Raw genomic sequence first — 17082 nt, 5'->3', positions numbered from 1 at the left:
TAGGTACCACTGTCAAATGAGGCAAATGTTTTATGAGGTATGATTAAAGGCATCATATATACGATGAATCGCTAGGAGTGAAAGATCCCTTCGGCTGGTTTTATCCTTTCTGTTTGATGAAAAAATAATATTAATAAATGTTTGTGGATATCACATTAAGACATCAAGACATCAAGTCTAGAGTGATAAAGGTATCCTTATGAAACCTATTGTATTTTGTGTTTCTGCATGTCCATGTTGGGTTGAATTTGTAATCATATTTTCCTTTTTGTGAATTGTAAATGTGTGTGTTATGTGTAGGATGTTTCATGACAGAATAAATCTAAACTAAACCATGTTCACAAGTTGTTCAAATAGGTTAAAATGGTGACTTATAATAAAAGTAGTTCTATAAAACATTACATGTTTTATGCCTGTGCACAAGAATAACATGTAGTGTAGCATTACTGCTACATATCTGTAAGTATTAGAACATATACGTCCTCTGTACATTGAGATTTATATGGGTACCAATCAGTCAGTGTCCATTAGGTCTCAACAGTTGACAAACTTGTCATTTGTTCCTTTACTATGCCTTTACTATTTTTAGGGCACCTCTCAACCTTTGTCACAAGCTACAATGTAAGGATTTCCTCAGATTGAGGCATAAGCTTTAACACTCCCCTGTCGACTGGTAGGCCACAACAAGGATCACTCATACAAACAATACAACCATCAACATGGATTAGGCATGAATAACTAGGTTAATTTATAATCAAGGGATATCGGTCGTCCTCTAAGAAAAAGCCATGCTATCCAAAGTCCATGGTCATGGTAAAAGGTCAACAGGAAATAAACTTTACATGCCAAACCTTCATGGGACAAGTGAGGCAAGGCCACATACAGTCTGTTTTTGGTCATTGAATTAAACATGTAAAAAGGCAACATGTTTTGTGGCATTTCAAGGGGCTTTAAAAGGTGAGAGGGTTGAAGAAATGGGGAAAATCCCTGCAGGAGCTTAACTTCTGTGTAAGTGGGATAATTCCACATACACAATCTGAAAGCTCAGAAAGATCCCACTCTTTAAGATTTGTATTGTGTGGCTAACAAGTGAAACAAAGTTTTTTGAACAAAACGGCAGACTGGACCATCCGTATGTTACAGTAAAGTGACTTCATTCTTCTGTTTGCTCTGCATGCACTTTTGTGGATTTGTGCAAAACTAAATCTTCTATAAATATTTAATTTTCTTGCAAACAGGATGCCTCTACTAATCTTCATGTTTTACTGAAGTCCATTAACATTTCAGACGTTTACTAAGTGGGCCATAAGACACAAGCTGTGTTAAATGTTATTCAGCTTCATTGTGATGATGGTGCACATCTCGACAGCAGGAATTTTAAACATCAATGGCCTTGACACATTCACACAGACGGCCTAGTTTGGATTTGTAATATTACTGTGAGAGAGCATTTTGACCATGAAGACAACCTCCATTGCACTGGGGTGAATGAAATGAATTAACATGAATTTAAATCCAAGCTTATATCACTAAAATTTCACATCTTTTCAACAGCTTGGAGACTGAAATATGGGCAACTGACTACAGTAAGTAGATGACAAATATGTGTCGCTTCGTATCCCTCCATTTTTCTTTTATCACCAATTATTGTGATCATAACAATAAAACCGGTTTACTGTGTTACCACCCTTTCCCAGAACACACTGGCTCAGCTAAATGCAGGGTGTGCTGTGTCTAGTATACTGCACACTTAAACTCTGAAGATAAAAGTAATTTTATACAAGTCCATGTCACTCTCAAAAAAACAACATAGATCTTTTCTTTCTGTCATAATATTGTCCCTCAAACACATATAATAACCTAAAGTCTCTCTGCTGGATAACAGGTTAATTACCACCTTAAAAGCAGCCATAGATTTCTTATAGTGTTTCTTAATGGAGCACAATATGTCTATCTGATGACGCGTCAGCTGGCTAAAGGAGATTATAGCTGTTGATATGCTAGTACATTAGACGAGTGATCAGGTTTGACGGGTCATTAGTTAGGTAGGTGATAGTGGCTATTAGGCTTACTCATTGCATAACATGAAATTTAAAGGCTGTTATGAACCGTGCCAACTTACACAAAGGCCATCTTTAATGCTAGGGGGTGGCTTTGTTTTCAAAATAGCCCCAAATCTATTTTTTTAAACTGGTAATGTAACTTTTTCTGAACAGGGACTTCAATCACCTGCTGACTGAATCTGAGTGTTTGTGATTAAAAGCAAAACTTAATATAAATGTAACATTTTTTGTTTTGCTTCTGATCTAATTCCTTACAGTTATGTATATTTATGTTATGTTGTAAAATGTTATGTTATAAAATTGTTGGTAAGGACCTAAATAAATCACTACTACTAATACTACTGTTTGGAGTATTCATAAAATGCAGTAAAATTTAATTCTGCACATGTTAGAAATTGGCCCTGGCTCCTGGTGTTCTGGGCTTAGCCATGGATCTTGTCAACTCCTAAACCTGCTTCTGCAAACACTTAAAATACATTTACATGCACAAACACACACACACACAGAGTGATTCGTGATTAGCCGTTTGGCAGAGCGAGCCAGACAAGTCAAATCTCGGCCAAAGCAAATCAGTGCAAGGTATTGGGGGGGATGGATCTGAGGAAGAAACTCAGACAGACATCACGATGTTTACTCTTGAGTCTGCGCAGTCCAAACACACACACACACACACACACACACACACACACACACACACACACACACACACACACACACACACACACACACATAAAGGATACATCATGTCCTACCAAGAGCAGAGTCATTATTTGGCACCGTGCCTGATTTCTCATTCTTGGTGTGACCCGGCAGCCTACAGGTTAAGACCCATGACACATAATCACAACGTCCATGGTTAGCTGTGTGTCACTCCTCATCTTTCTCCCCACTTGTTTCCTATCATTTCTGTACTCTCATCATCTAATACAATACAATACAATGTAAACATGTTGCTCCACATGTTCTTTTTTTGACAGATTTTACTTAACAATAGTATTTCAGTTGAATGTTTTAGAGCCTGAAAGTGGAGACAAGGAGCATCCAGGACACCTCCCTTTCCAGGGAGGGCTATTATTTGGAAGTAATCTAACAAGGATGTGCTGACATAAAAAAAGGAGAGAGAGAGAGAGAGAGAGAGAGAGAGAGAGAGAGAGAGAGAGAGAGAGAGAGAGAAAAAAAAAAAAGCTTTAGGATCTTCACAGCATGGGACAGTTGAGGCCAGAAGCTCAGTCAGTCTCAGCATGCTGTCGAGCACTAATCAGCCTACATCACTCGCCAACAGCGAACTAGCAGCAAAAGTGACACACACGGTCAAATTTCCTGCTATGACAAGTCAAAATGTCTGCTCTGAAAAAAGTCTATTGGTGAGCGCTGCATTGCATTTCTGAGCACATCTGAAGCTTAATGGCGGTCATGGGTAGACAACTCATTATAAAGATCAGGTTTTGGAGTCGGCTGCTCAGAATCAAAGTGCTTTTTGTCTAAATCTTTATTTTTGACACAAATATTCAACAAAAAAAAACAACCAGGGTTATTGTTAACTAACTGGCTCACTACATGTTTTTATGTACATATAGAAATAACAAATTGCTTTAAATTAAAGTAAGGAAAGTAATTCAGTAATGTAGTGAAAAAGTAACTGCCTGGAAAAAAAAAAAAAACACAAGTGTAAGATTTTGTGATCTTACCTTGTTGTTTCTGTGTGTGGTAGATTTCACCCTCATCAACAGTCTTCTACTTTGACTTGAGAACTTGTGAACTATTATAGGTGCGGATGCAGAGACATGACTTCGCAATTCTTTAGCGTTAGTTAGATTTGCCTCTGCCAAATTAAGCTCCCCACACACGCACACAGGGAACAGGGATTTTGTTGGTGGCAGTACTGTGTAAGAGCCTTGTGATTCTCTGAGTCACACTGAGCCCAGACAGAGGGAAAAAAGAAGTAGTTAATCACTAATATTATATACAGAACAGAGCATACATGCTGAGAAATATGACTAAATATTTAGCACTTTAGAAAAATATCCCTGCATCAATCTGACATCTGAGGATTTTTTTTTTTTCCACCTAATGACTTCACAGGAAGGGTTGTCCACAGCTGCTGAGGAACATAAACTTCCATTCAACAGCTGAGATGAATAGACTACTATGAACACACACACACACACACACACACACACACACACACACACACACACACACACACACACACACACACACACACACACACACACACACACAACACTGAAGCTCATACATTCATGAAGAGGGTGGTACCTGAGCGAAGTGCAACTGAGCTTTCAAGAACACAACAGAGCACACACAGTTTAAACTCTTGCTCTGCTTCGTGGTTTGTCATCATTATACAGTTGTTGTGTACTACCAGCAACAGCAGCAACAGCAGCAACAGCAGCAACAGCAGCAACAGCAGCAGCAGCCCACTGAGCTGTTCGATGTGACATGTAAGACCTTTCCGTGCATTGATACAAACAATGCTGAGTCAATGCGGCCTGATGAGTCGGGAACGATCGCGACCACTGTTTGAACGGACGCCAAGTGACCTAATCTGCCTGCCAAATCATGAGACACATTGTTTTGCTGTTACTCTGCAGCACGAACTAAAACCACCAAAGGTGATCAACAGGAAATTCATCTGCGTCTATTTTGATAGTCGGACATATTTTTTCATGCAAAAATGCCAAACATTTCCTAAAGTACATCTCCTCATAAGGTTTCCTTGAATTTGCTGAAACATCTTTCAGTTTTAACTGTTATTAAGCCAATACGGATAGCAGGTCATTACATTAGGACTCCTGTATCAGCTGTCTGATGTTTGGAGGATGAAGATTAGATGACTGTCTGGTTGAGTAAGAGCGAATATGAGAGTTATTATTTTTTCAAATAAGACCTCAGATCATTATATGGGACTTTTCCCTCCTTGAATTGTATCTTGTAGTTAAAAAAAACATATTTGGAAAATGTTAACATCATAAATTCATAAAGTCGGGGTTTTCTAAATAAAGGAGTCGAAAAAGCATATTTGCAGGAGAAAGACACAATACGAAAGTAAGGATAAATGAAAGAACAGTAATACGATGTGTCAACAAAATCTAATTACAGACATAGATTTGGTTTGTCACTGACATAATCAGTATGCTCAGGTTCTTGTCATTTATTATAAAAATATAACTGGAAATGTTAAAAAATAAAAGTACATGTTAAAAAGGAGGAGAATTTGTGCAAAAGAGAAGAGGAGGAGGGGGAGGAGGGGGGTCTACTTATTAAGTCCTGTCATGTGTAAAGGTTTGAGCTGCTTCATAATCACTCAGTAATCTCAACAATGCCACTGAGTAGAGTGAGAGCAGGACATTGTAGATGTGTGTTGGAGGCAGATCAGCAAGTATTCGTACAGATTTAATGAACACAAACAGACAAAGATTTAGCTCTTCTTTTCCCGCCGTGGAGAACAGGATATGGAATGAGAGGGTAAGAGGATGTGGAGGGAAGAATGTGAAGGAGACAGGGCAAAAAATGAGGAGGAGGAAGGATGGGGAGGAGACAGAGGAGACTTACTCCTAAGCAGGAAGTAGGGTCATGACTTGCAGGCACAGAAGTGGAGCGAAAAACAGGGATAGAGAATTTTTAAATGTTCCCCGCAGCAGGATGAGATGATCCATCATGTCACACACACGTCACACACAGACATGATAGTAGAGAAGACCCTCGGTTACAGACCTCACCAAGAAAAGGCTGTAAAACAAGGGGAAGCATACGTACTAGAGAAGGAATGCAACAGTGAACCAAGCCCTCGCAAATACAACTTGACCTTTAAATAACTGCTTGAGTCATTTGAACTGTTGGATTCATCTTATCAGGAAGAAAAAAAGCTATACAAGGATTACAGAGAAATCCTTCTATAATGATTACCTCAGCTTGGATAGCGGCTTCTGGTCCTTGCCTTATTATCTAAAAGTACTTTCTCCTTGTGAGATCATAGGGGTTACAGTCCACTAACGTCTAAGTTGAGTGTTGAAATTTCCTGTCAGAGCTTTTATATCAGGCACGTGCCTCTGTGTCCTGTCATGTTGTGGATCAGGAAGCCTACAAGCTAATCTTGGTCAGTATGTTGTGAAAACTGCAAATATTTGACTGTACATACTGAAGCGAAGCCTTTGAATAAGTACTTTAGACCTCTTGAGAGCAAGACTGGCAAGTCTGGCCTGACAAGAATAAATGTCTCTGGGTTTAATTAGGCTAATAACTCAGGGATGTAGTGTCAGAACCAAAGAGTCAGAGCAAAAACAACCACAAACAAAACTCAATGATAATACTTATTTCTCCTCAAGAGGATGCATCTGAACAGAAGATTAGGGCTGAAACTAATTATTATTATTTTAATAATTCTGACAATGACAATTTTCTCGATTGATTGTTGGCACATGAAAATGAAAAACTGTACAATCTAATGCATGTCTATCAGAAAGGTTTAACTGTATAGAGAATTAAAAGACAGGCAGTTTGTGTATTTGTTGTATTAGACTGCATTGAAATTTTACTACACCTATTGACATTATTTTGTCCAAGACACTTACTTAAAGGATAGAATCACGTTCATACTGGCTATGAAAAGATTCCCTTCAAATGTGCTGTCAATGTAAATGATGGGGCCAAAATCCACAGTGTGTCCACACTGTCTTTTTCTGCAAAAATGCATTTAAAAGTGTATGTGAAGCTTATATGAGGCTTCAGCAGTCTGGGTTAGTCATATCAAGTGGATATCTGTCACATTTACTGTCTTTTTAGTATACCATGCCCTCGGACTGTGTTTCCCTGTTGAGCTTAGGAGGAAGTATAGTAACAAAAAGAGGGACTTTGGCACTGACTGTTAAAAGATATCTACTTGATTTGACTAATTTGGACAGCTGAAGCTTCACATTGGCATAAGATAAACTTTTAAATACTTCTTGCACAGAGGTAGGACTGTGGATTTTGTCTCCCATCACTTACATTGTAAGTGCATTATGAAGGGATCTTCTACTGGTCAGTATGAACAGGAGGAATGATTACGACATTAAAAACCTACATCAATGTTCATAAAAACCTAAGTGATGTTTTAAGCCATAATTTAAGCAATATACATAATGTTATTGTGCTGGATTTCACACGACCTATTTGACACTGAGTAATGGAGATACTTTACAGCCTGGGTAACTATTAAATGGTGCCATATATGTCAGCCTAACTTTATATATTATCTTATAAACTACCAGCTATTCTGATTGTCAGATAACTTTCATAAAAGTGCTGTATAGTAGGCTACCTTTAAAACAGCTTACACAGACAACGGAAGCTCTTAGCTCTTAACCTGTGAGCAGCAGATTAGCTAACCTAGCGGTCCACAGAGACCTGCTCAACAGGTGGCTAGTCTGTCACCGTTCATTGAAGCTGGTTACCTGGCTTCATGCACCGCCACCGGCTGCACGTTACATTAACACCGGCGAGTTTATCATATGTGGCCGACTCTTGCAAAAAAAAAAAAAAAAAAAAAAAGGAGAGAGAGAGAGAGAGAGAGAGAAAGCGAGTCTAAGGTACCTGTTGAGCAGCTTTCATTGAATGTTATGTCATGCTAACATAACGCTAGGCTCAGGTTAGCCTCCTTCTCAGTACTACCTGTGTTTTTGGAGAATTACATGTTAACGCTACGTCGTCTCAGAGGCAACCTCACGTTAGTTAATCGGAGTTAAACCGAGCCGGGTGAACAATACCGATATAAAGTGATATAAATCAATGTGGCGACATCTTACCTGTTGAGTTGACTGTCTGTAGTCGCTCCTTTGCAAGTCAGCAGCCTTGAAACTGTATCAGCCCCAGCTTCAGCTCCTGTTGCGGCCCCTGCTCCGTTACAAGTCCAGTTCCTGCTCCTGCCCCAGCCTCCTGCCCTGCGGGAAAATGCTTCACCATAACAACCGGACCTGCGCGCTCCCCTCCCGCAGGACAGCCTCCACTAGAGGGCGACAGAGGTTGCAAACTGCGGTGCAGGTCTTCAGGCTGTAGTCATGTTGTGGTCTTTCCTCAAATATTGCAGCCACAAATCTCACTCTGTTTATAAGGCAGATGTCATGTTATAATAAATCTGATGTTATATTATGAAAATTTAAAAGTAGTCACATCTACTGGGTTTGCAGCTGTAGAAATGTTTTGTGCATGTGCAGAAAAAAAGTTTTGTGCAAATGTAAAAATGTTTTGTATACAGCTGTGAAACTTTTTTTTACACATTCACAAATCGTTTCACTAGCTCAAAATATTCGCTTCTGTACTAATCAAGAGATCGAATACCCTCACAGCTTGCAGCTACAGCAAGAAAATGATAAGACAATAAAAATATACAGTACCAGTCAAAAGGACACATTTTCCCATTCACTTGAATACCAGTAATATTTTTGACTGATAGCCTACTGTTTTGTTCTTAAGTAATTGACTGCCGGTGGAAAATGTTTAACCACATTGACCTATCTTCTGTTTTTCTGTTAAGTTCACGTGCAGGAAAGTGCATGTACTTTGTTAAAACAAGTAGGTGTGATATATCAAAGTGAAAAAGTACCCTAATCTTATTTATTAAGACCAATGTTAACGGTGTGTTTGCATGCATACTCATGCTTAATTCAAATGAGGCTCCCAGCAGCACCAGAATCAGCTAATAATACAGTTACAGTCATGATGACTTTAAAACTCACCCTTACATGGCCCTGACACAGCAGATGCAAGGAGGAAACAGCTTGAGAGCATGAGCCACTGTTATCATCTCTGGTCAGGATACCATGCAGTACTTTTGTGGAATTTTAAATATATCAATATTTGCAAACAAGGGGTGAAACAAAAATCAACAAATATATATCAAGCTTTAAAACACTGAAGATGGCTGGTACAAGATTTATTAAATCTTGCTCAGTGGGACAAAAATGTCAAGACTGTAAAATGATAATGTAATGTAACGTCTATCCAACCCCATGTAAAAAAGAACAACAACAACCTAGCCTGTTTCATACAAGAGCCATTAAGTTATTATCACATCTGGCAGCACAGTGGACATTCTTTTTCTTGTTTTCTTTTTTATTCAGCCCAAATTTTTTCACTCAGCCCTCCTCCAGTTTTTGAGTCATTGGCACTGAACCAGCTTCAAAATGTCCCGCTTGTTTTGGTAAGGGTTGATAAGGAATTTGTGATGCCAGATAGACTTTAAAATTACATTGATCAGCACTGTGTCCTTTCACAAACAGTGTCTACATTAAAAACTTAACAGTTTACACTGGACATTTTTCCACTAGAGAAATATTTCTCGTGAATTTTTTTTTTTTTTTACATGCCACTTTTCAATGGTCTGAGTATGTCTGTCATAATGGGGTGGTGGCAGAAATAGACTTCAAACTCAATATCTGTATGGTTATATACCATTAAAGGACAGCAAGAAAACATGTATTCTTGATCATATTTTGAATGAGCCAGTCCTTCAAACTGAAAGTTGGAGCTTATACACACTTTTTTGTTGCAAATCGAAATAGTTGCACAAAGAAAAAAAAAGTCACCACTCAGTTTATTTTACCAATCTTGCAGTATTGTAGCCGTAACAGCACTATAAAGACTTTCTCTCACTTTCTTCATCCTGCTCAGTCAGTCTTCTCAGAGGGGCTTAACTTCATTCCTCCTCTCCATCAGTATCAGGGAGCATCCTAGGACAGCTTATGGACAGGGGATTTGTCCAGACACAATCAGCCTATGTGAACAACTTTGTCCTGAATGCTGTCCTATTCATATGGTTCCCCATTCTTCTCGCTGCTAATCCAGGCAAAACCTATTAACTGGCACTCCAGCAGACAGGAAGAGGTGGATTGACAGTTTGTATTTAAATTAGTTATGCACTGACCACTTCACTATGAGAGGGCATGTAAATAAGGTCCAAACATTGTGCATAATGAGTGAGGGCTGCGTCTGTACATGTTTAATTTTCCAGCTCACAGAGGAAAGAAAGAAAGAAAACCACATAGACTATGAATGGTATCAAATTCACTTTTTGAACATAGATTGACTGTTATATCTGTGGAGAGCTGGAGAGTAGAGCTTTCCACTGAGTTTTGAGTGAAACCACTAGAGGGGGACACACTTTTTTTTATCTATGCAGTAGTACATGGCAATCAGAGAAGAAAACCACTAATGCAAATTGCAGCAGGTGGAGGAAGTTTGTTGCTCTCCACGTTAAGGAAACAATCTAAATTGGAAAACAAGTTCTCACAGTTGGTGTTTTACTGCAAAAAACCTCACAAAAGCAGCAAACCCATGTGGTAAGAGTCCCATACAGTTATTTATGGAAATAATTAGTGAAAACAACACCAGGGCTTCTTCACAAATCAACTAAAAACTAAAGGGCAACTTCTGAAGTTTGGTCTCAGTTTACAAGAGAGGCACAATCTGGGATCATATTTTAATCTGCTAATTGGATATTTAAAGCATTAAAGGAAAAAAGGTCAGTAGCACTCAAATGTATTTTTGCAGGTAGATGGACCTGCTGCATTCATATCCAGAAACCCAAAAATGGAGGTTAATTGTCACTTAATTGTAGATCATCTCAGCCCAGTTTAAATTCTGTGAAATCTCAACATAAGTATTAACTCAAGTGCTAATAGACTTATTTTTTATTCTTAAATGTCTGTGTATTTCTGGGGAGAAATCTTAGTGACACAATCCTTGTTATATTTCTTTATCTTATCAGATGTAATATGTCAATTAGTGTCCTAATAAAAAGGTAAAGCAACATTAGTAAAAGTTTACAACTCAGTGCCACAGTGACAGATATATAGAAAGGTGTTGTGTGGTTTTGTTGATTCTTGACTTGAGTAAAATAACCCTGATATCTTGAAGCTGTTTACAACAACTGGGGGAAACATGATTGCTCAAGGTGTGAATGTCCTACCCAACTAGGACACTTAACAGCTTGTAAGCGCCAGAAAACCCACAAATGGTGTTGAATAGCCCCCGTATTTCCTCACATGCTAAGCAGCTCCTTCGGGAAGGAACAGTCTCCAGCTTGCCAATGGGGTTTCTTCTAATCCAACTTGTTTTCACTGTCTTGCTGAGCAGCAAGAGTTTGCACATTAGCACTACGTTAACTTAAACAAAAGACATGCATTCCCGAAACTTACTCTTTCAACAGTGAATGACATCCTGCATAGTCCCGGGGAGAGCCTACTGTGCGCAAAACAACCCCCGGCAGTTGCGCGTTCTCAGAGCATTACAATTATGCATCAATTTTTTAAATTCTGCATCTGCTGACCAGTTACAAATCATTTAATGCATTCAAAAATAGTCTGTTAGAGGGTTGTGCATGTGTATGGCTTGCTATCTGGAATATCGATAACACTTCACTTAGGCTATTTAGAAAAAAAATCTCCTCCTCTTTAAATCTGCAGGAGTTACAAAAACTCATGTTTTAAAACAAATACTAATTCAGGTAATGCATGCTATTAAAATGGTTACCAAAACATTACCAACTTCTTAATCTTTCAACGTTTGTATATTAGCCATTCCTTATGTATATTGCTCTCAAAAAATTGTTGATTGCATGGAAGCTTCAATCGAAATTGCTTCTCTTTCGTGTATCCCACCCCGCCCCCCACATAAGCCTCTGAAACTGTCACTGTAGAGAAGAAAGTCTTCAGTATCATAAAGAAAGTCTTCAGTATCATAAAATTGTGATCTAAATAGTATTATTTTATGGAGATAAAAAATGAAGCTGCTGCTTTTGTCACTGGAATGTTCAAAACTAAATAATCAGTAAAGTTTATTGCCTCAACCAAGATGCCACCGTGCGTAAATCTTGTAAGCGCTGCATGTTTCCAAAGCAAACTCGGCATCTCAGCGTTGTAAGTGGCATGTTGATATTAGGGTTATTTACAGGTTTACTGTCTTTTTCTCTCCCCCTCTCGTACACAGAACCTCCCCAGCCCCCCGGGGCGATCAGTCATTCTGCTCTCAGATAACGCGTCATTCTCTCCTCGATTACGCAGCGGGATTTACATGAAACTGTTAATTGTTTGCTCTTCAAATAGAGTCAGCCTGGAGCCAGCAGTCTGCCAGAAGTTAAGGACCGACTCTTTGGCCTCCCTCCCCCTCTCCGTCCTCCTGTCCGAACGTGCGGGCCGATCATCCCCCCTGGCTGATCAGCATGACAAAGCACTGGCCGGGGCAGAGTCTCTTGGCACCACCCGCCCTGTCCCACCTCAGAGAACATCACGACCATCAACTTGACTTCCACAGAAATGCACAGCCGAGTTTTCCTCCCTGCGGTCTAGTGCGGAGCTCTCCAGCCCAACACTGGCCTCACCATCCGACTCAGATGGTTCCCCAGCAGTCGCTGCGCTTGGAGAAGCACGCAACTCGTCCTGAACACCTCACCAGTGCCACGACACTCATGGATAAAGCCGCGCCACCGGGCACATCTTACCCGAATGTTCAAGATGCTGAACTTAAACAGGAATCTATTAACCGGGACTTATGGAGCAGTGATCAGGAGAAGAACAGTACCAGCGGAGGGAAGAAGAAGAACTATCAGCGGTACCCGAAACCACCGTATTCCTACCTTGCAATGATTGCTATGGTCATTCAGAGGTCCCCAGAGAAGAAGCTGACTTTATCTGAGGTAAAAATGTGCTCATGTGTTTGAGTGCACAGTGTTATAGCCTATCTGAGATAATTCAGCTATAGATGGCGCATGGTGTGTTTTACGCACGGTACTGCTTTTGAACTTCGCGGTACTTTATTAATAATATAAGAACATCTCAGACAAACTAAGATTTGTAACGTCTTTCTATCAAGAAAGTAGGTTGAATCACATAGTTCATTTCTCCTTTCTATTAAAACGTGTTGATGGTACACTGACAGATCGTTTACGGTCCATGAAGTGACACAAAACAGCAACGTTTGATGACACTTGAGTGAGTGCCACCAGTATCATTCTGGGTTTGCTTTGATAAAGTTGGACCGCAGTGAAACCAGACACTGATCTGTATCAGGAAACAGATAAGATATACAGTACATGGTCACATCATGCTGCAGTTGGTTTAATAGGTATTTTCTGATATGCTGAATACAAAGGAAATGCACATGATGAGACTTAAGGATAAATGACTTTCAAGTGAAGTGTGCAGTATTTAGATGCACTTCTGCAGTCTTGTCTTAATGTACAAAGTTATGCAGTTTTTTTTTCTAACAGCCACCACCACATTTCAACAGACTTGTGACCCAATTAGGCCTACACAAATACGAAAATACTGTGTAGAAAAGCAACTTCTTCAGTGCTCACATTGAACCAGGCAGCAATATTAACTTTTCTTTCTGTTTCTTTATTTTTAGATCCTCAAGGAGATCAGTACTCTCTTCCCATTCTTTAAAGGAAACTACAAAGGCTGGCGGGATTCTGTACGACACAACCTCTCCTCCTATGACTGTTTTGTTAAGGTTTGTATGTTTAAAGTCTAGAACACATTTTGATGGTTTAATCCATATCTGTAGTCTGGTGTCACAAGATATGGGAAGTCTTCATGAAACACAAGTTTAACATTTGGATTGCATGGAGTCTGAAACCAGTTTGAAGCTTTTATCTACTGTTATTGTTATGGTTATCTGAAACTAGGTAATTCCTGCCTAACTTGGTTGACAGGCCAAAAACTCATTGTCAGTCTTCCTTCCATCTGTAGGTGCTGAAAGATCCCGGGAAGCCCCAGGGCAAAGGCAACTTCTGGGCTGTGGAGCTGAGTCGTGTCCCCCTGGAACTCCTCAAGAGGCAGAACACAGCTGTATCGCGCCAGGATGAGACAATCTTTGCCCAGGATCTGGCCCCCTACATCCTGCAGGGACACAAGCCAGAATCTGAGCCGCCCTCCGACCCTGTGACCTCACTCCCTCCCATACGCTCTAGAAACCTCTCCCCACGCCAAGAGGACTTATTCCTACCCAAGCTGGACTCCTCGTTCGCCATAGACTCTTTGTTGCACAGCCTGCGGCCGACTGGTTCCTCTGGGGATATGGACGTGTCTACCAGGGACTGCTGGGGTGAGGTGGAGCACCCTCGACCGTCACCCCCACTACGACCTCGCTATGCCTCCTCTGCCCGTAGTGCTTCTGCCAGTTCTGCTAGTCCGGCCTCCACCTCTTCCTCCTCTGATGAAGAGTGGAAAGGAGTGTCACTGTCTGGGAAGCGTGTTCCTCCTGACGGTGAAGCAGGGTCAGATGGTTATGAAGACTACAGACCACCACTGCACAAATCAGCACGTCGAGAGACTATTGCACCTCCATGGGAACTCCCTACATCCTATGCCAAATATGCTCCCCCCAATGCTGTTGCCCCACCTAGCATGCGATTCAACGGAGGGCCTTTAATGCCACTACATGGCGGACTTCCCCTCTACAGCTATGGCAGCTCTCCTATGGCCCCAGGCCACTTTTTAAGCCATGCCTACTGGCCTATACTTCCGAGCGGGCGAGTTTCTGTTCAAGCCCCCCCTCTCATCATGGACCTGGACAACATGTTGCAGTCTGTGCCCCCAAATAAAAGTGTGTTTGATGTGCTGGTCCCAGCAAATCAGAACTCTCACTCACATCACCAACCACCCAGTCAATACACCCTGCAAAATGGGCCTCCCATAAACAGGTACCCTCAGTATTGACTGACTCTGAATTACAGACTCCTTCACTCAAACTGAGTCGATTTGTCACTTTAATATGTACAGTCACAAAACCACTACGACACATTTCAGGAGCTAATATCAAGACGCATTTCTGTGAAGTGAAGTATTAACTGGTTTTACTGAAAAAAAACTACCTCAACACATATCTACCTCAGTCTTTCAATGAAATGGAGTGTGTATTATTACAGGCTCTTTGCACTGCCAGTCTTATTTGCACAGTTTTGTTTTATTGCCATGATTTTCTTTCCTCTGTGAATTGCTTCTGCATGTTGTCTACCTGACTGCTAAATGTTTTATGTGCTGAATTTTATTCTTGATTTTTATGGTAAAAACAAATGTACAAAACTGGCATTATTTCAGTGAAAACAGCCACTATTTTTCCTTTCACAGTGCGTGTGTGTGCACAGATCAGTGAATACACTGCAGTCTTGCTTGTGTCATTTGTGAGTTTCAGTTTGTTGGTTCAGATGGTTGTATATACAGGGCGAGTCATTTACACTACTGCTTTGACTATCCTCATAACAGGACTGACCATGGTTTCATTTTGTTTTCTGTGCTGATATTTGACAATCTGACTAATTCACAGGAAATATTTTTAGTGAAGGAAATTGACTGCATTTTTGATTGTAGTCAGTATGTACAGTTGCTGCATGTTGTCATGACACTGGAGACAATCTACCACAGCACAACCGCTACTACCTACCTCAGCTTATTAAAACTGACTGGAACATGTTTGCTGTGTAGTTTGCACTGCTGGTTATTTGCACTGTTTGATGTCATTAAGATCATCTTCCAAAGGAAATATCTTTTATGAATGTCCTCCTACCTCGACAGGTGAATGTTTTGTTAGTTTTGAGTTTTTTTGCCATTTTTTTTGTCTTGTTAAAAGTTTTGTACAGTATTGAGCTGAAGTTGAAACAGCTTGAGTATCAAAATAAGTTTATGGTGCTAAACAGGGTATGTAATAAAGTGCTGTGTATTTTAACTGTCCGTTACTCTGTGTTTTATATGGTATATGGTAATACATTAAACCAAACCAGCTCACTCATTTTTATGGTTGCAGTTTTATCACAGTATCATTTATTCTACTCAGTTTTAACATAGTGGTTCAAATGTCTGTTTAGTGCTGACTGGTATATTTAATTGACTTTTCAATTAAACACCTTTATAGCTGAACATTTCAAATTGCAGTACCAAGTTACCAAACATGTAAAGATAGTTAATAGCCTGTTTGTTTGGTTCACTTATAAACTGCAGTCACTGACTGGTATATATAATACTGACAGTTTAGAGTTTTTTTCCCACAATATTCACACGGAAATTACTTTAAGAGAGAATATTTGTTCTAATTGTAAATACAAAGCTCTGCATACACTTGGCAGGGGAAGGGTTAATGCAGTTACAACAGGGGAGGCAGGAGGTCACTTTGTGTCAAACCTTCTGATTATAAGTCTTTTAACACAGAATAATACAAAACAAAAAAAAAGAACTGCCAAGTAGCATACTATTCTATTCTTATTTAATTGTGTGATATTCTAATTTGTAAACATGGATTTTCACTTGATTCATGCTCATTTTCTGTCCACACAGAATCTCTCACTCTTCCATAATGAGAGCACAGATCTCTAAAGCTGATGATTAGTGAGTGGATAAAGTGAAGGGATCGTTCCTGGCAGCACCAGGGGGTGAGTCTCAAATCCTCTCACTATGATGGTTTGTTTTACCACAGTATTTGTAATCCATAAACAAGGAAACTATCTTTGATCCATGGTCCATGGCCACTGTATTGGAGTTTCCACAACACACACATACCGTCAGCTGATTTACATCAACAGTCCAGCAGCCATCAGCCTCCTGCTGCTTCCACCCGCTATCTCTTTATCAGTTGCCTACGCATGCCTGCACTCCCTCACCATCTTTCTACAGTGCTCCCAGATCATTCATTCCTGACCCACAGATGGGAGGAGGGGACACCACTTGGGACATTCCCCCTTCCCCCAACACACACACACACACACACACACACACACACACACACACACACACACACACACACACACACACACACACACACACACACACACACACACACACACACACACACACACACACATAAAAAAACACTCTGGGTTGTGTCTCAGCACTCCCTCTCATGAATTTGCACATACGACACGTATGATAATTTGTCTGTTATTCCCACAAAGAAAATGAAGCCAACTAGTTAAAAATATATTAAAATTACCTCCTCTCTAAAAATGACAGAAACTATGAATATGCAAATA

General features: G+C 40.1%; 1 protein-coding gene across 1 annotated transcript; it reads left to right on the top strand.

Moving 5' to 3' along the window:
* The first annotated feature begins 12279 nt into the window (after positions 1-12279).
* foxh1 (forkhead box H1) lies at positions 12280-14779 on the top strand. The gene is made up of 3 exons (XM_053342592.1): positions 12280-12753; positions 13467-13571; positions 13811-14779. Exons 1-3 carry the CDS (start codon positions 12280-12282, stop codon positions 14777-14779), a joined length of 1548 nt encoding a protein of 515 aa, XP_053198567.1.
* The last annotated feature ends 2303 nt before the right edge of the window (positions 14780-17082 follow it).

The sequence above is a fragment of the Scomber japonicus genome, chromosome 21 (assembly GCF_027409825.1).
Source record: "Scomber japonicus isolate fScoJap1 chromosome 21, fScoJap1.pri, whole genome shotgun sequence".
NCBI classification, from domain to species: Eukaryota; Metazoa; Chordata; class Actinopteri; order Scombriformes; family Scombridae; genus Scomber; species Scomber japonicus.
The sequence above is the reverse complement of the archived record's forward strand: the minus strand, read 5'-3'. Positions and strand labels throughout refer to the sequence as shown.